Source organism: Erinaceus europaeus, chromosome 4 (assembly GCF_950295315.1).
Source record: "Erinaceus europaeus chromosome 4, mEriEur2.1, whole genome shotgun sequence".
In the NCBI taxonomy this organism is placed as follows: domain Eukaryota; kingdom Metazoa; phylum Chordata; class Mammalia; order Eulipotyphla; family Erinaceidae; genus Erinaceus; species Erinaceus europaeus.
The window spans coordinates 29,165,033-29,184,983 of NC_080165.1; the positions used below are offsets into that span (position 1 = coordinate 29,165,033).

At 41.1% G+C, this 19,951-nt stretch overlaps 1 protein-coding gene across 4 annotated transcripts in view; it reads left to right on the top strand.

Annotated features, from left to right (window-relative positions):
* Nucleotides 1-13,535: 13,535 nt before the first annotated feature.
* SERPINB9 (serpin family B member 9) overlaps nt 13,536-19,951 on the top strand; it is a 40,432-nt gene continuing 34,016 nt past the window's right edge. Inside the window, exons 1-4 of one of the 4 annotated variants that reach the window (XM_060189154.1) lie at nt 13,536-14,072; nt 16,245-16,435; nt 18,555-18,692; nt 19,606-19,720. In XM_060189154.1, the coding sequence (XP_060045137.1) occupies nt 16,268-16,435; nt 18,555-18,692; nt 19,606-19,720 (421 nt within the window). In that variant the 5' untranslated portion in view covers nt 13,536-14,072; nt 16,245-16,267. The remainder of the gene's footprint in view (nt 14,073-16,244; nt 16,436-18,554; nt 18,693-19,605; nt 19,721-19,951) is intronic. The other 3 variants (XM_007522187.3, XM_060189153.1, XM_060189155.1) reach the window with 3 other exon arrangements.

Genomic DNA, 19,951 nt, shown 5'->3' on the forward strand with positions numbered 1-19,951 from the left:
ATTTTATCTCGTATTCCACCAGGCAGCAGTACTGATGCGCTCAGAATTCATTCCGGGGTGTTGCAGCCAGGAAGGGGCCTGGGAGTCGGTCTCATAGGGGAATACCGGGAGGGGAGGGGCCCAAGGACAGGGGTTGGCATTCACTTCCTGAGGCTGTTGGCTCTCTCCCTCTGTGTATTGCAAAGCTTTTCCGGCTGCTAATTTGATCTGTGATCCAAGATCCCATGGAATCGAAGTGATCCATTGCACTTGCAATGGAAGCTAGGTAATCACTGATGTGTTTTTGGTGGTTTCCGTATTAGGCTTGGTTTTTTTTTTTTTTTTTTTAACGTATTTGTTTGGGGTCATGTGTTCATTTGCTCGTCACTGAGCCATTTGAATATGAATTAACAGGGCATAACATGCTGTCAGATGGAGTGTGGATTCAAACTCCAGATAGTGGATTCTGTTGTAGCCATTCCAGGCACAACATTCCAGTTTATCCTCAAATACGCATAGAATGAAAAAAGAAGAAACAATCTTAGTTCATTGCATGTGGCCAGCACAACCTCATTTGATCTTGGAAGCTAAGCAGGGTCTGGCCTGGTTAGTACTTGGATGGGAGGATGGGAGAATTTGGGACCTTTGGTGCCTCAGGCATGAATGTTTTTTTCATATAGCTACTATGCTATCTCCCCAGTGCCTTCTAAACTTGATCCAAGTTTAGAAATAAATGAACCTTTAAAGAGTCTTTGGGGATGGAGAGCTAGCTCACCAGAGATGGTGCCTTGCCTGCCTTGCCATGTGTGCAGCCCAGCACCACGTGGTTGGTGCTGCCAGAGGAAGTGTCTATGCTCTCTTTCTCTCTTTATATGAAAGACAAAGTAGTCCTGGGGTTTGAAATTCCACATGTGTGAGATCCAGACTCTATAAACAACCACAACAGCAGCAAGACCTTCACATCATTATGTTCCAAAGCATTAAACCAAGATTTCAAAAAGAGGCACGCATATTCAGTCACATCGCTCATTGAATTTTTATATTTTTTGTGATCACAGAACTGTGTACTTTCAATAAAATGTTTTTTTTTTTTTCTCGTCATGTTGCATGTCTTCTGATATGTTTTGTAGCTTTCATATTGTTAAGGGAGAAGTTACAGAAGTTACAACCCAGAAATGGGGGTGGTTACAGGTATGGCTTGGGAAGTGTAGGAGGGTTTGAGTTTATAGTCCAGGAACTGAGGGCGTTTGCTCTCTGGCCCTGACCTCAGCCTTTTAAGTCTCTCTTCCCTTGCTCTCTTTCTCTTTCCTGGAACCACCATGTGAGCAGCATGTAAGTCAGCTTTCAGCCTTTCTTTCTTTCTCTCTTTCTTTCACTTTTTCTCTCCCTCTCTCTTTCTTTCTTTCCTTTTCTCTACCTCTTTCTTTTTCCCTAACATGTTTTTGTGTCCAATAAAGTTTAATTTACCAGAATAATCATGCTTTCCCATCAATTCTTTGTTGAGATTGGCATGACGAACTTTGGGAATAGGGAGAAGCAAGCCTTGGCCTTCCTGTCCCCCTTTCTTCTTTAACAACAACATGTACACTAAGTATACACAATACACATAATTTAATATAGATAACCCAAGGATCATGCCAAAAAAATTGTATCAAGGATGGAAACCACTGATTTCAGGAACTTTTCCCTCTGGTTTTGTTTTTAGTCAATTATCAAAAGCAAGTCCTATTTTATAAACTATTATTGAATGTATACTCCAAATATAAAAACTGCACCTGCCAAGGAATACAATCTATAACCAACCTTAGTTCTTGGTTCACAACTTCTACAACCATATCCTTTCCTTTTATTCTGTCAAATCCTTCTAAACCAAGGTCCTGGTGGGAGGCAGTTGAGACTGATAATTGAGGAGTTTGTGGTCCCCAAGTGCAAATTGATAACTGAAGTAAATGTCATTATTTGACTTTAGCCTCAGTGTGTCTTTCATAGTCGACAATTGGTTATAGGTCAGGTCTTTTTTTTTGTTGTTGTTGTTTGTTTTTTGTTTTGTTTTGTTTGGATGTTCCACAAACCTCAAGTGATTCCATAAATCTTTAGGCCCCATTATGAGTGATCTCTTCATGTAAATTTCAGTATGGTTCTCCCTCACCTGAAGTATAAATGTATCTACCAACTCAGAATAATCCTTGATCCTTTTGCTTCCTTATCCTATGTGAGCAGTTATCTGACATGCTAAATCTATCTCCTGCTGTCCCTTCTCCATTCTCACAATTGCCAGTCTTATTACACTGGACTCTGACTTGGTATTCTTTGTCCATATAGATGGGTCACGTGAATTTTCTCCCTTTCTTCCTCTATTCCTTTCTCCTCTCTTCCTTTCTCTTCTTTCTTTCTTGTCACTGCCATCTTCACCACTCCAGGTAGACTTTGTCTACATAGAGCAAGACAGAGCAAGCAAAAGCAGAAAAGACACTACAGCGATGAAACCTCCTTTAGTACAGTTGGGGCTGGGGCTGAATCTGGGTCATGCATGTGGTAAAGCAGGCACACTACCCAGGTGAACTATTTCTCCACTCCCTCCCACGTGTGAATTTCCTGAAATTATAATGTGCTTACATCCAACACTTAATACCACACATGGTTATTCAGATTGTAGATTAAGTTCTGACAGGACATCTGTCATGAGGGAACCTCCCTTCCTGCCCTTTACTGCACTTCTCACAGGAAGCCACGCAAACCTACTCATTCCCCCCTCCACCACCTCCACCACCTTGGACACACAGGAAACCATAGAGACCAACTTCCTCTCTGGCTCCAGAGTGACATGCTTCACATGTGGTTCGCTGGCTGTCATGCACTTCTGTGGCTGGTCTTAGAGGATCTTGTTTTCATTTTCTTATCACAAACCATATAAGAAAAGTTCTACCTCTGTGCTCTTAGACTGAACTCACTTAGACAGTGTGTAGAGAGTGTGCACAAAAGAAAACACAGGCAGAAATTATCCTTTACCAATCCAGGTTCTTCAGAGATTGGACAAATAATCGGATTAGCATGAAGTGGATTGAGCAGAGAAAAAAGGAAAGGAAAATTCATTCGTAACATATATACCTCCTGCATACATGGGAGAGACCTAGCAAAGATGAATAATTCTTTGCAGGCTCCTAGATGTCATCTTCTTAAATAGCTTAGTTAATGCAGATAACTTTGTCTAGGAGAATGGGAGGGGAAGTTAGGAAAGCTACCAAACTGTGCAAAAGTACACAAATCAAAGTTCTGCCTTCTCCACTGATTAGCTCTTCCCTAGGGGTCCTTTATCACAAAGGCAGTCTTCCCTCTGTCTCCAGGCTTCCTCCTATGAAAGTAACCTCTTGCAAAAACAAATTTTGCTTTTCTACACAGGCACACAGGGTCTCAGGTAGGGAGTGAGGTCACCTTCTCTGTTATTCTTTCTGAGATTGGATGGCAGTCCCGGGTCTTACTTTGTTGTCCCAGGTCTTACTCATTTATAAAAGGGAAATGGATTTGATGCTGATTTATTTTAATAGCTGAAAATGAAACCCACCCATATTTTGATACTTGTTTTTTCTTTTACATTGGCACACATAGGCACTGTTAGGTATTATATTGAAATATTTTTCTTTTGAAATTTATTAGAGGAGGTTTATTTGTTTAAAGTTTCAACCATCTCAAAAATTTGCCATCCAAATTGGAGTGACTAGAACCAGGAGGAACATTTGGTTTTGTCTAGCCAAACTGCACCCAGTCAAGTTGGTTTTCTACTTCAGTATGTCTCCTTGCAGATGAAATTCCTTTGCAGGAACACTTTTTGCAGATCAAAAAATTAACCATCTATAAATTGCAAAAGGCTTTAAGGTGCCCATGGTTGAAGAGGTTGTAAGACAAACACAAAATCTCTGCTTATATTTTCTTATTAAGAGCAAAAAAAAAAAATCTTTGAAAGGGAGAAAACAGAATTAAATCCACTTCAGTCTTGGCCCTCTTGGATACACATGAAATTCCTATTTAAGGGGAGTCGGGCGGTACCGTAGCGGGTTAAGCGTACATGGCGCAAAGTGCAAGGACCAACGTGAAGATCCAGGTTCAAGACCCTGGCTTCCCACATGCTGGGGAGTCGCTTCACAAGCAGTGAAGCAGGTCTGCAGGTGCCTATCTTTCTCTCCCCCTCTCTGTCTTCCCCTTCTCTCTCCATTTCTCTCTGTCCTGTCCAACAATGACAACATCAGTAAGAACAAGGGCAACAAGAAGGGAACCACATAAATATTAAAAAAAAAGTTTAAAAATTCCTATTTAAGATTCTTTCTGGAGTTTTCCATAGATACAGGAAAACACAGTGATGCAAACAGAGGCTGCTCTTTAAGACCAAAACATTAACCATGAAACCAGTTACACATTCATATAGCTAAAGTCTTTTACTAAAAATGATCAAAGTGAGAAGAAAACCTCTGTTCTCACTTTGTTTTTCCAAATTCAGTCTCTTTGCGTGGCATTTTCATTTTCTTCTGGATGTTTACATTTCACAGAATAATTTGATTTACAATATCAAGGAACAGAGGGAAAGGAAAAGAGGCAAAGTTTTTTTCAAATACCTTTAAGGTAAATGTTATTGCCCACACTCTTTTCCCCTCACTTTCCCAAGGATTCTCATTTTAGTATCCTAAATGGGTTTTGCTACAGCTGTTCTGACTTTAATCCATGGGCAGTTCATACTCTGTCTTTTGTTATACTGTTAAAAATCTTTTAACATTTGCTTTTCTGGCTTCTGCAGTGGACACCAGTTGTCAGCAGAACTGTTCACCACAGAGGCCTTATTTGCCAAGAATGCTTTGCACAGCTTTTCAAACAAGCACATGAAACCAGTTGGGGTTTTCAAGTATTCTCTGATACACTGACTATCTGCCCCCCCCCCCCCCATAGTAACAAAAGGAAGCCTCCATGTTTCTCCTCCTTTGAATGCTACTTTCCCAAAGCCGGGTAACTTGCTTTAGAAACTGCCTTGTCCTTCATACACAGAGACTGATGTCTGGCAAGGAAGATACCCTCCAGTAACTCCTTCCCAAAGCCCATTTATTTGAACCACATGACTGCCTCACCAAAGGTGGTGTCACAATTCAGGCATAATCTGAAACTGACTGCCCTCCCTGTAGTGGAAGGCAAGGAGAGACCAATGAGAAAGACAGGTCATATCAGATGTCAGGCTCAGAAAAAAAAGGGGGGCCCTTTGAAACATAATTAAAATAGGCTTACTAGCTGTTTACAAAACAGAGACTCCCAAATCTTCATCTGCAATACTCCAGCCTGTAGGTTCATGATTAGTCATACTTCGTTTGACTTTATATGTTAACTCTTTTTTCAGCCACCAGGTTCCAGATGCTAACATGATGCCAACTGGACTTCCCTGAGCAGATGACCCATCCAGTGTGTCCTGGAGCCCCACTTCTCTGGAACCCCTACCCCACTAGGGAAAGAGAAAGACAGGCTGGGAGTATGGATCAGTCTGCCAACACCCATGTTCAGTGGGGAAGCAATCACAGAAGCCGTATCCCATCCCCTCCATTGGAAGCTTTTCTATTTTTTGTCTTTCTGGGAGTATGGACCTAGGGTCATTATGGGGTGCAGAAAGTGGGAGGTCTGGTTTCTGTAGTTGCTTCTCCAGAGCATGGGCATTGACAGGTTGATCTATACTCCCAGCCTGTCTCTCTCTTTCCCTACTGGAGCAGGGCTCTGAAAAGGTGGGGTTCCAGGGAACATTGTTTAGATCGTCTGTCTGGGCAAGTCAGGCTGATGTCATGGTAGCATCTGCAGCTTGGTGTTTGGAACACCAATTCCTTTGCTTCCTCCTTTCTTGTGGGACTTGGTTCAGTAGTTCTTGTAAGGTGGGGTTGATTGATAATTCCTTTAGTTCTTGAATATTTGAGAAAACCTTATTTCTTTTTTTAAATTTTAATAGTTTTTAAATTATTTATATATTTATTTGTTATTGGACAGAGACAGAGAGAAATTGAGAGAGAAGGGGGAGATAGAGAGGAAGGGAGACAGAGAGACACCTGCGGCCCTGTGAAGCAACTCTCCTGCAGGTGGGGAGCCAGGGGCTTGAACCGGGATCCTAACTGGTCCTTGCACTTTGTGCCACATGTGCTTAACCTGGGCACTACCAACCGACTCCCCTAGAAAACTTTTATTCCTATGCAGGCTCACCCCTGGACCTGCTCGTCTCCCCGGCCATTGGGAGACAGAGGTCAAGAGCAGCCCCTGAGTGTCCCAGAGCAGCTCAGCTTGTCGAGGGTGACATGCACAGGGAGACAAGGAGTCAGCCCTGGGAAAAGCCTTGGAGGGTGATTTCATTTATTTGAGAGAGAAAGCAAGTATATATACCCATTGCCCAGGTAGAAGGTCAAGGTAGTCATTAACCCAAGCACAGAGCAATACAATGCATAGCTGCATGTTGACCTATAAACTATTTGCTCACAAATGAAGAATTACTAAACAAGGTTTGATCACAAACTTCACAATGCATATTTCCCTGGGGGTAAATTACAGGCACCTCAGGGAGAATTACAGGCACTTCAGAGGAAGGGGGAGGAAAAGGGGGCAGTTGAGCAAGAACATATGTGGTGGCTTTCAGGTTAGGCCAAACACAATGTACAGTAAGTAATTCATGACCTTTGTTTTAAGGGGAGAGAAGAGGCATGTGTAGAAAGGTAGCCCCCCTTCTGGGGAAGCCATCCATCATTAGTTCAAGAGGTCAGGGGGACCTGCCATTCTCTCAACCTAAAGGGAGAGTTGGGGGTCAACTCACTTGAACCTCATGGAAACAATGGTCTGGACTTCCTGGGACAGTGGACCCTATTCTCCAACATTTCTACTTCATATTTGAAGGATGGTGCAGCTTAGCTCCAGCGCCGCCCAGAGCTCTGATTTCACTTTGCTGGTCTTCAACCCGTGCCTGTGCACTTTTTTGCTCCAAATGCGCTTGAACACCCACCTGAGACTGCAGAACTTTCAGCTGTGGGTTATGACTTCAGTTGGGTCTCTTGTTGAATTTATTTGTTGTTTTGGGAGGAGAGGCGACTTGGTCCCAATTATTCCTTGCTCTTTGTGCCACCTACGCTTAACCCACTGCGCTACTGTCCGACTCCCAGTCCCAGTGGCCACGCTTCCTGGAAGTCCTAAAGTGTTTCTTAACTGTTTTATTCCTGTGTCCACTAGACAACAGGAGAGTTTGACAGAGTCTTGTTGTGTTTATTAGAAGAAGGAAACCTTAATAACCAAAATATATAATGAACTCACAAATTTCAGTAACAAAACAAACAATTGAATAGATACTTCTCCAAGGAAGCTATTCAGATATTCACCAGTAGGGAAGTGTGGCTTATGGAGTAGCTATGATCAGACTTCTGTTCTCCCTGAAACAACTATTGAACACAAGAGATCAAATTGGACATATAATCTACAGCTGAAAAGAATCTACAGCCTCAGGTGGGTGCCTTTGCATGCCACAGTTGGGGAAATCGGGAGTGTGTTGGAAGACATGGCCAATTCCAGAACTCTGGGTGAGCAGCACAGTGTTGACCTGTGTCATTTTGGACAGTAGCACAGTTATCAGACCCCCCACTAATAAAAGAAATTGGAGTTTAAAACCTCTCAATCTGTACTCCAGGAGGTGGCATAGGGGATGTGGCACTGGAGGTCCTGAGTTGAGTCCCTGGCAGCACATGTACCAGAGTGATGTCTGGTTCTTTCTCTCTCTCCTCCTATACCTGTCATTAATTAGTAAATAAATATAATATTAAGAAAAAACTTCTCAATCTTTGATTCAGGTTTTTTTTTCTTGGTTTGAGTTTAAGACAGGAACAGATAACTCAGATAGCCCACAAGATAGTCCTCCACCTACCACAGTGGATTATACAGACAAGTGAACCCCAGAGATCACAACAGCACTGCACTACCTGCTGGCCAACAGTAACCAACATCATACATGCGGAAAGGCAAACAGCTAAATATGCCACAACAGAGAGAAGCAAATCAGATGAAATCCAAGAAATTCCAGATGCAGAGAGTCTGTGAGAGACAGACTATAAAAAGATTATGAGAACTCTATAAGAACTTAAAGTTCTTTACTTAAGTTCTTTACTTAAGTTCTTCACTTTACTTTTCTTAAACACTTTACTTTGGAATTAAGACACACAGAAGAGGAATTCAGAACAGAATTTGATAAGAAGCTACAAAGCTTGACAGAAGAACTTCAAACAGAGTTCACCAAGCAGTTAGGAAGCACGAAAGAAAAATTTCAAACAGAACTGCAAGGACTGAAAGACACTTTAATGTACTTTAAACTCAGAAGGCTTAGGAAATAGACTCACACATGCAGAAGAAAGAATTTGAAATCTAGAAGACATAATTAGCCCACTCTTTCAATTCAAAGATGGAGAGGAAAGTTTTAGAAGGAATTAAGCTACTCTCTGTGAAACTGCAGACTCCATAAGAAGGTTGACTATACGAATTATAGAGATACCTGAGGAAGTAGACTGGGTCAAAGGTCCAGAGGAAATTTTCAGAGAAATTTTAGCTGAAAAATTCCCTCACCTAGGCAATCCTCAGAACACACTTATTTTGGAGGCAGACTGATCAGCCAGGTATGTAAATCCAAAACAACCAATACCAAGGCACATTATTGTGAGATTATCAAAACTCAATGACAAGGGAAAAGAAAAAAGTTACATACAGAGGCAGAACTACCAGAGTCTCATCAGATTTTTCTTCACAAACCCCAGAAACAAGGAAAAAGTGGAATGACATTCAAGGCACTAAAGGAGAGGGAATTCCAGCCACTAATTTTGTATCCTGCAAAATTATCCTTCAAATATGAGGGGGAGAAATAAAGGTTTTCTCAAATATTCAAATATTCAAGAATTTGCCAAAATCAACCACACCTTACAAGAAATACTGAATGGAGTCCTACGGGAAAGGAGGAAGCAAAGGAACATACGTTCTCAGCAAAGTGAACAGCCGTAGACTAGAAACAAGAACACAGTAAAATAAGAAAGAACAACAAGCAAATAGGGGAGGGAATTAAAAGACAAAAAAGCCCTATCAAATGTTTGTTTGTTAATCAAGAGCAACTTAAAGACTTTTCTAGATACACAATGCTAGTCATTACACACATGGTAAACACAAAGCAAAACAAGGAACAGAGATTTACAGAAAATACAAGAAAAATCAGTGTGGAATTCACCACAGAAACTCATCTACACAAAAGGTCAGACAGAAACAACTGGGCAAAAATTCAACAATTTAAAATAAACTCAAAGCAAAATTCAGAATGGACATAAGTAAACCACATATGTCAATGATTACCCTAACTGTGAATGGCCTAAGCTCACCTGCCAAAAGACTCAGAGTAGCTAAATGGATTAAAGAGAAGATCCAGCCACTATATGTCCTCAGCAAGCATACGTCCAATGAAAAGACTAACAGAATCTGAATATAAGATGCTGGAGCAAAATGTTCCAAGCTAATAACTCCAAAAAAAGGTCAGGGAGAGCTGTCTATTCACTGATAAAACAGATTTCACCAAGCATATGAAAAAAAGTTCAAAAATCACAGATTATTAGAAAAATGCAAGTCAAAACAATGATGAGAATGGCTTCCATCAAAAAAGACAGTAATGACAAGTGCTGTTCAGGATGTAGAGGGAAGGGAACCCTTCTACACTGTTAATGGGAATGCAAATAAGTGCAGTCCCTATGGAAAACAGTTTAGAGATTCCTGAAAACATCAGAAATCAAACTACCATATGAACCAACAACTCTTCTTGTAGGTATCTGTCCAAAGTATACAAAAAAACCATCTATTTGAAAAAAGATCTATGCACACCTATGTTCATGGCAGTACTATTTGGAATAGCTGATGCTGGGAAAAACCCAAGTGTCCAACAACAGATGAATGGTGAAAGACATTGTGGCATATATATATATATATATATATATATATATATATATATATATATATATATGTTAGACTGCTATAAAAATGACATATTCTCTTTTGTTACAACACAGAATACAGATGGAACTAGAGGGAATCACATTGACTAACGTGAGTTAAAAGAAAGCTGAATACTAGAAGGTCTCACTCACTGATGGAATCTAAGAAATAGGGGAAAAATACATACCTCAATAGACTATAGTCTATAGTCTATCACAGCAGATTTGGGGGGGACTTAGAAGGGAGGAGGGAAGGTTATTTAGGGGAGGTGAGCAACTTAAGACCTTAAGGTGGAATAGGATGAGAGGAAAGTGCACTGACACCTATTTGGGGAAATGTGGAAATGTATCCTTGTGATAACAAAAAAAAATCCAGTAAATCAGCATTTCCTTAATGAAGTGATAGTGGAATTAGAAAAAAAAAAAAAAAAAGGAGGAGAAAAAGAAAAGGAAAGAGAAGGGGGAGTAGATAGCATAATGGTTATGCAAACAGGCTCTTAGGCCTGAGGCTTTGTCAGGTCCCAGGTTTAATCACCTGCACCACCATAAGCCAGAGCTGAGCAGTGCTCTGGTAAAAAAAAAATAAAAAAGAAAGAAAGAGAAGGAAGAGAGGGAGGAAGAAAGGAAATTAGGAAGGGAGGGGGTGAGGAAGGAAGGAAGGAAGGATTTCATAGGTTTTCTTAGATCAGAACTCACCGGTTAGTTAGATGGTGGCTTGGATCTGGGTAGTTACTATGGCGGTTATATGCTGAAAAGCATGTGATGCTGTATCTGGATTTTAAGATATGACTCTATTTCAAGAGGTTTTTGAGCCTGAAAACATCCAGGAAATCAGTTCAGTTAAAGTCCAGTTTTTTCTTTCCCAGATTCAAGCTGAAGGAATTTTTTTTTTTTTTTAAACAGAGCACTCATCAGCTCTGGCTTATGGTGGTATGGGGGATTGAACCTGTAACTTTGAGCATTAGGCATGAAAGCCTCTTTGCATAACCATTATGCTATCTACACTTGCTCCCTGGAGGAAATTTTGACCATCACCTTTTCCTCCCAACTTATATGTAAACGTTCATAGCAGAATTATCCTATTTATTTACTTATATGATAGGGCATAAACAGAGAGGAAGAGGAGATACAGAGTGAGAAGGAGATGGGGAAGGGAGATAAAGAGAGAGAGGGACAGGGAGAAGGAGAGAGAGAGAGACAGAGAGAGAGAGAGAGACCTATTTGCAGCACTGATTCATCACCCTTCAGGTGGAGACTGGGGGATTGAACCTGGGTCCTTGCACATTGTAACATATTTGCTTAGCCAGGTGGGCCACTGCCCAGAACCACCAGAGTTACTCTTTTTTTTTTTTTTTTAGTTACTCTTAACAAACAAAAAAGACAACAGTCCAAATGTCAGTCAATTGATAAATGAATAAAGAAATAATTATGTATCTACTTTTTGCATGCACATCTATCCATATCCAATATTATTATAAATACTATTAAACTAGAAAAGGAAATGATGTACTGATAAAAATAAATTTTGAAAACATTACTTAGAGGCCGAGTGATGGCATACTTGGTTGACAGACAGGTTACTGTGCACCAGGACTGGAATTCAAGCCTCTGCCTTGGTTCCCACCTGCCGGGGGCAAGTGGTGAACAATGCTGTAGGTTTCTCTCTCTCCCACCTCTAAATTTATCTCTGTCCTATCAAATATAAAATAATAATAAATAAATAAAAGCAAGAAAATGAATAGAAAACATTAATTGAAGTGCAAGAAGGCAGTCACAAAAGACTGTATATTTGTTAAAAGTTCAAAGACACCCAAAGTAAAACCAAAAAACTTTAATAGTAGTAATTAGTAAAAGAATTAATGTGCACATACCAAAACAAAATTTGCAAACTAGGAGCACTCAAGTGAAGCACTCAAGTGAAGACAAGCTCTTATCTAATGTGGAAGCAGTGACTGAATATAGTATACAAATTTTCAGAGCTTAGATAATATCAACCATGGGGGGAAGTCCAAGTTCTGTTTATTATTTTCAGAGATAAGTAAGCTATATTAAGATTTTTTTCTTTTTTTATTTATAAAAAGGAAACATTGACTAAACCATAGGATAAGAGGGGTACAACTCCACACAATTCCCACCACTGGATCTCCATATCCCATCCCCTCCCCTGATAGCTTTCCCATTCTCTATCCCTCTGGGAGTATGGACCCAAGGTCATTGTGGGATACAGAAGGTGGAAGGTCTGGCTTCTGTAATTGCTTCTCTGCTGAATATGGGCATTGGCAGGTCGACCCATACTCCCAGCCTGCCTCTCTCTTTCCCTAGTGGGGCGGTTTTCTGGGGAATTGGACCTCCAGGACACATTGGTGGGATTGTCTGTCCAGGGAAGTCTGGTTGGCATCATGCTAGCATCTGGAACCTGGTGGTTGAAAAGAGAGTTAACATACAAAACCAAACAAATTGTTGACCAGTCATGAACCTAAACACTGGAATAGTGCAGATGAAGGGGTGGGGGGCAGGGTCTGTTTTATCGATAGCTATATTAGGCATATTTTACTTATATTCCAAAGGACCTGTGGTTATATCAGTCTTTGCTTTCTTTTTCTTTTTTCCCCTGAGCCTGGACTCTCATATGTAGGTGTCTGCATGACTAAACTATTTTTTGTTTGCAGAGAGAAACTTCAAGGTCACTCTTTCTTTGCTTTTTTTGTTTTGTTACAACACATACCGCATTTTATGATTCTGTCTACATTAAATACAATAAGCAAACCTACAAAAACAGAAAATAAATTCCTAGCTACCAGAGGCTGAGGGAGGAAGGAATGAGTATATCATTTCTTTTTAAGATGATGAAAAAAAGCATTGGGAAGTTGGTTAGAACAGTCATTAGACTTTGTAAACAAACTAAAAAAAAGTCACTGAACTATATACTTTATTATTATTATTATTTATTTTTAAAATTTATTTATAAAAAGGAAACACTGATAAAAACCATAGGATAAGAGGGGTACAACTCCACACAATTCCCACCACCAGAACTCTGTATCCCATCCCCTCCCCTGATAACTTTCCCATTCTTTTTTTAAAAGCTTTTTTGTTTTTTGTTTTTTATTTATTTATAAAAAGGAAACACTGACAAAACCATATGATAAGAGGGGTTCAACTTCACACAATTCTTACCACTAGAACCCCATATCCCATCCCCTCCCTTGATAGCTTTCCTATTCTTTTATTTTAAAATTTCTTTATTGGGGAATTCATGTTTTACATTCGACAGTATGAACTATATACTTTAATAAGGTGAATGTTAGGGAGTGTTAACTGTAGTTGGGTAAAGCTATGGATTTCAAAGAGGGAGGAGTACCCAGGGTGTGAAATAGAAGAAAACATTGTTTCTCAGGGCCAAGCTTGAGCAGTAGCTGACATCTTAGAGTTGGTATCCCCTTAAACTGTGTGGTAGTTACTGGGCTTGCCTTCCACTCGCAGATCCTCAACAGATGCAGCCTTTCAGGTTCGCCTGAAACAGAAACTGGAATCAGTCAGTCTTCCTGCTGACAGAGAAACAAATCACTTGATCTGTTCGCTCCTCTGGACATCACTATATACAGCCTTCTGGTCACCAGGAGGCAGATGTAGCTGTCAGCAGTGAGGGACATGAAGAGTATTTCAAACTAAGCTGTCTAGAATCAGACTACTTAGGCAAGTTCCTTTTACTTTCACTTTGCATTCACTTGGCCCCAGTCACCACAGGAAACTCTCCTCTAGGGGCGACCTCTGATTTTCAATTTTGAGCTCTAAGCTGCTTAATGAATTGTGAAAACGCCTAAATCTATCCAAACAAACGGTCTATATTTGTGTGCTGTACCTTAAATGGCAAGATAAGAGGTCAGAATACAACCTCCTCCATCTCCCACCACGCTGGCTCCGCCCCCGCTCCGCTCCCGCCCAGGAGGGAGCCTGTAAGTCTGCAGGGTGGGGAACCTGGGGTCCGGAGCCGAAGGCAAGGCGGCAGCTGGTCAAACATAAACCATTGGGATCCAGCGATTTAGCTCCCAGGGCGGTGACTGGAGGACTGCATTGGCGCTGAAAGTGGTGAGTGAGAACCTCCCTGTACCAGGAGGGTTGAGTTGCGGGGGTGGGGGTGGGGTGAGATTCAGGGCGCTTTAGAAGCCCCAGAGCATCAGAGAGTCTGCAAGAATGAGAGGAGTCAGTGTCTAGGCGGTTCCTGGTCCGTGTTGACTGGCCTCTTGCTCTGAGGCGGCTAGCTGATCAGTGGCTTAGCTGTCTGTCAGGGTCCCTTTGCTTGGGTCCTCATCCCACAGCATTGCTTATCCCCCTGTCCTGTCTCATTCCAGGGGTCCGCACTGTCTGGCTAAAAATCATTGATCTCTAGCTGCAAATCCAGGCACTGTTTCTTCATAGTTTTGGGCTCCTCCCAATTTGCTCATGAACTGGACACAAATGGATCCAGCAGTCCTTTCTCTTTCTCCTGAACTCTGCCTGACTCTTTAAAATCAGCAGGGCCAGGCAGTCCTCTTCCCCCCCCCCCCCCCCGAGTTTTTAACTAGTGGGACCAACGCGGGTGAGAGAAGGGGTTACAACTAGAGATGAACTGGACTGAGAAGGAAGTCTTTGTAGGGTATGGAGTCAGGCTGGAGAGAAAAGAGCAAGTGCTCTTGACAATGTGAATGGGCTGGGGATGGTTTCACCACATGTTCAGATTTCCTGGACTCAAGAGAGGTGACTGACCTGTTCCAGGCTGACACTGGAGCGGGCAGAACAGGTGGAATTGCTTTGATCTCATTTCATGGGCATTGGGAGATCAGGGCCATGCTTCCCTTCAACATGGAATGCTTGTGGTAGAGTGGGGAACCATTTCTGTTCATGTGGCACCCACAGCAGGGACATGACATAGACCACGTGCAGAATCAAGAGAAGTGGCTTATTCAAGAGCTGCTTTTGGGGAAAAAGGGGCAGAGGGTAGGTGTTGGTGAAAATATGAGTGGCTGAAGGGGTGACGGAAGCCACCAAGGAATCTTCTGGGTGGGAGCAGTTGGCAAGTAGTGATGCTTTCAGTTTCAGATATGAACCAACATTGAAATTTCTATCCCCTCCCCTTGATTTTACTCATCCCTTTCTTTCTTCTCTTTGGTTTGACATTTCCCCCCCATTCCTTGCAGGAATGAATGTTCCTCATTCCTGCAAGGACTGGTTTCCATCCCTCATGCACAGCTTTTATTGAGACTAAGCAGGAAAGAATTTTTCCTTACCTGTGCCTCTGGGTTAGAAAGAAGATAGAAAACAAAGCTGACTTTGGAAAAACAAAACTTACTTAGGACACCCACTGGATACCATGAGGGCCATACTGTGCAGGCCTCACCAAAATAGGGGCCATTGGGAGAAGTTAAGGGAGGGGTAAATTTTCTTTAGAACTCACAGGGACGTGAGGGAATTCATCTTGAAATAATCCACTTGCCAAAGTGATACACCTTAGGTATCTCTCTTCTGGAGAGCTCAGGGAGGCCTATCCTTCATATGCAAGAATAAACACAGTCCTAGGGACACTAGACCTACAAGTTTTCTGTTCAGTTTCTTCTTACTCCTCTTTCTGGATCCTGTGGTTAGTTCTATGAGAAGATCAGTCCTTATGGGAGAGAACTGTACTTTGCTACTCCCAGGAAGCTATGTGGTATATATGTGAACATATCAATATATGGGAGTAGGGAGAAGAGGCTAATTCTATTGACTTTTTTTTTTGATTCCCCCCTTGATATTTTACCACTAATTATTTTCTTTTTTTTATATTTATTTATTTTCCTTTTTGTTGCTCTTGTTTTTTATTGTTGTTATAGTTATTATTGTTGTTGTTATTGATGTAGTTGTTGTTGGATAGGACAGAGGGAAATGGAGATAGAAGGGGAAAACAGAGAGGGGGAGAGAAAGATAGACACCTGCAGACGTGCTTCACTGCCTGTGAAGTGACTCCCCTGCAGGTGGGGGGGGGGTAGCTGGGGCCTGGAACCCGGATCCTTAGGCCAGTCCTTGCACTTCTTGCCACATGCACTTAACCCACTGTGCTACCGCCCAACTCCCCACTAATTATTTTCTTTGGACCTTCTTGTGGATGGAGAGCAATAGGTAATGGATTTTCCTATACCATATGGTATTTATGAGCTTTCACATGAAGAAAAATATCCTGCTCAAAATTGCCATGTTCAAAGTCAGTAACAGTCAAGGATATACTGAAGCAGCCTTTCTCTTTAGCTGCTGGTCTCAGGCCCTCCACCATGGACGCTCTTTCCGAAGCAAATGGCACTTTTGCCTTTCACCTTTTGAAGAGCCTTTGCCAAGACAACCCTTCACACAACGTGTTTTTTTCTCCTTTGAGCATCTCCTCTGCCCTGGCCATGGTCTTCCTGGGAGCAAAAGGAAACACTGCTGCCCAGATGTCCCAGGTAAGCCCACCTGCAATACAGGAAATAGAACTAGTTTGCAGTTGTTACATTCTATTTCAAATATACCTTCATGCCACCTGCTTCAAAAGTGTTGGTGAAGGAGAATGAGCTGGAGGTTTCCAGAGAGTGTACCCTCATGGTTTCTCACTTCAGGGAAGTGAGGCTACCTGGGAACAAGACGCTAAAGACACAACAGGGAATCTTCTCCATTGATATTTTTTGGAAGAATTTTCTCAAGTTAATCAAAGATGATCAAGAGTGAGTCTTTCTTTAGGAAGTGGTAGTGAAACTATTTGAAATGTGAGCAACTGGACTTTACCTCTTTCAACAAAAGAAGAATCACAAAAGATTTTGTGTGACTATTCATTGGTAACAAAGGCAGGTTGTTATTTATTTCAAGCAATTGAAATACCAGCAGGCCTTCCCAGCTCAATCGAGAGGAATCACCAGAAAGATGGGAAAAAGGATGAAAAAGTGTACTTTGTACTGGGTTTATAATATAGGCACTGAGCCCCAGCAATAACCCTGAAGGTAAAAAAAAAAAAAAAAAAAAACAGAAGAAAAAGACTTCATATGCACTGGTTAGGTGAGCTCAACAAACTTTCAGTAATTAACTGAAAATGATTAAAAGTAAATCCCTGTTTCCAAGAGATTGTATGAAGTGGGCAAGAAAATATGCCTGACATGAGACCCAGTGGAAGATAACTCGGGACTTGCAGGCCTGAGACCTAGAGTTTGATCCCTGGTAGCACAAATGTCAAAGCTGAGTGATACTCTCTCTCTTTCACATAAATAAATAACTCTTTTTTTAAAGATACATAAAAGTTTGTGTCACTAAGCTCATACCTTTGCCCAGTGAAAGTAACACACCTTCCTTACAGGAGTGTTAAATCAATATTTCTGTGTGTGCACGTGCATACAACTTCACTACTCCCAGTCCCAGGCTGACTTCTTCATTTTTATAACTTCAGAGATAGATGTAGGATTAAGGGGGTTGCGGTGAGGGGAGAGAATTGCACCAGAGCTTCCCTGGGTGCTGTAGCCCTTCCAATGTAGTGTCAGACTGTGAATTCTGATCACGCAAACGGCAAGGCACATACCCTATTTGGTGAGCTATCCCCTGCCCCCATGATTTTGCTTTTTGGTTTCACTATAACTTTCTTTTCTCTTGAGAATTATTTCTGTTGGTGAAAACTCCCTGTAGTAATTATCCAGCTCGTGGTATGAGTCTTTGTGATTGACAAAAAGTATATTTTTGGCTATTCAAAATACTGTGCATTTTTGGGCTTTGTGCCCAATTCATATGTATCATATGTTTCTGACTCATAGCTTATAAAACCCTCAGAAATTCCTAAACTCTGGTAGTAAAAGTTTTCTTTTTTTTTCTCGTCAGGTGAATGAGATGACTTTTGGAAAGTGCCTACGAATGAGGATTAGTTGTGGAGAAGGTGTGCTTAGAGGTTTAGGACTTCCAGTTTCACACCTTTATTTTTTGGAGAGGAAGAGGGGTTGAGGTTGAGTCAATTGCCAATGACCATCTGGTTAATCAGTCATGCCTATAAAATGTAGCCTGCAGGAAAGCCCCAAAGGACTGGGTTCAGAGGTTTTCTGGGTTATTGAACACGAGGAGATTCTGAGAGAGCTGAGCACTTGAAGAGAGCACTGACAGTCAGTGCTCTTCCTCCATGCCACACCCTATGCATCTCTCCCATCGGGCTGTTCCCGACTTGTACCCTTTCAAGTAAACCTGTGCTCTGGTGTGTCAACTGGATTTCTAAGTTCTGTCAACTGTTCCAGCAAATTCACAAAACCCAAGAAAGGGGAACATGGAACCAGAGCAACTCCACAGATGGTGGAAGAGTCCTGGAACATCTCTCTGACTCTCTGTCTGCCTAAAAAAGAAAAAAAAGCAAGTTGGACCTGAAATAGTGGAATCATACATGTCTGCGGTTCTAGACACACACACACACACACACACACACACACACACACACACACACACACACACTGTCCTTCTAAAGGAAAATTTTGTGGGATATTTTCAGAAAAAAGTTTTTGCTTACACATTTGTTGGAACCAAGCAACAATACTGACGGATTTTTATTATTTTTCTTAACAGGCGCTTTTTTTAAACACAGAGAAAAATATCCATCAGAGTTTCCAGTCACTTCTTACTCAAGTGAATAAACCTGGTGCCCAGTACTTGCTTAGAACAGCCAACCGGCTGTTTGGAGAAAAAACTTGCCAATTCCTTTCTGTAAGTTGAAATAATGGAACGGTAAAACTTATACAAAATGTAGTTAAGAGACTCTAGATAATTAAAATTTATGGTGGACATTATAAGAAATTATAATTCTGGCTGGAGAGATAGCTCAGCACTGTGGGAGCACAGGATTTGTATGCTGGAGGCTCAGAGTTACCAGGTTCAACTCCCAGCACCATCATAAGTCAGAACTGTGCAGCGCTTGCCTCTTAAGAAATAAATATACCTTTAAAAAATCAGTTAGAATTTTGCAACTTTACTTTGCATCATTTAATACTTTACTAGTTCTAAAATGTACTTATTTGGTGTTACTCTTAATTTGGTGCTTTTTATTTTATTTTTATTGTTTATATTTTATTTTACCAGAGCACTGCTCAGCTCTGGCTTATGGTGGTGCAGGGGATTGGACCTGGGACTTCGGTGCATCAGGCATGAGGGTCTCTTTGCATAACCATTATGCTATCTTCCCCCGCCCTGATGTTTATTTTTAAATTATAATATTTTTATGTCTGGTCACAAGTATGATCATGTTTAAGGGAAGTGTGCTTTTTATGTTTAAAATTAAATTAAGTAAAATGTGTGTGTGTGTGTGAGAGAGAGAGAGAGAGAGAGAGAGAGATCACTATTCCATCATTTATGATGTTCTACTCTTTTTCCATCTGTCTTGGTTTATATGGTAGTTATTATAGAACCTGTGGCTTAACATATGCAATACATGCACCCTACCACTGAACTGAACTGCCTCTCCAGGTCTGGTATTTATGTATGTATGTATATATATATATATATATATATATATTTTTTTTTTTTTTTTTAAAAACAACAGTATCCAGTATTATAAATTTTTGGAAACTTGATGCCTTTTTATTTAGGGATATTTTCTCACTAAACATATTTCTTTCCAAAGACCTTTAAGGATTCCTGTCTTCAGTTCTACCATACTGAACTGGAACAACTTTCTTTTGCCAAAGCTGAAGAGTCCAGGGACCATATCAATGATTGGGTGTCCAAACAGACTGAAGGTCAGAATAACATGTATTACTCCTCCCTTCTGCTTCTTCTTCTTCTTCTCTTTTGGCCTCTTCTTTCCCATCTCTTCACCTTCCTCACTTCCCTTCTCTCTCTTTCCCCTCTTCTTCCTGCTTTTCTGACTTCAGATGGTCAGACTGAAAACGTCAGATAATCTGACCTTTGTGGCATGTCTGAACCATAGCAGACTGGAGTCAGAGGTTCTAATCAGTGAGATGGTTGCA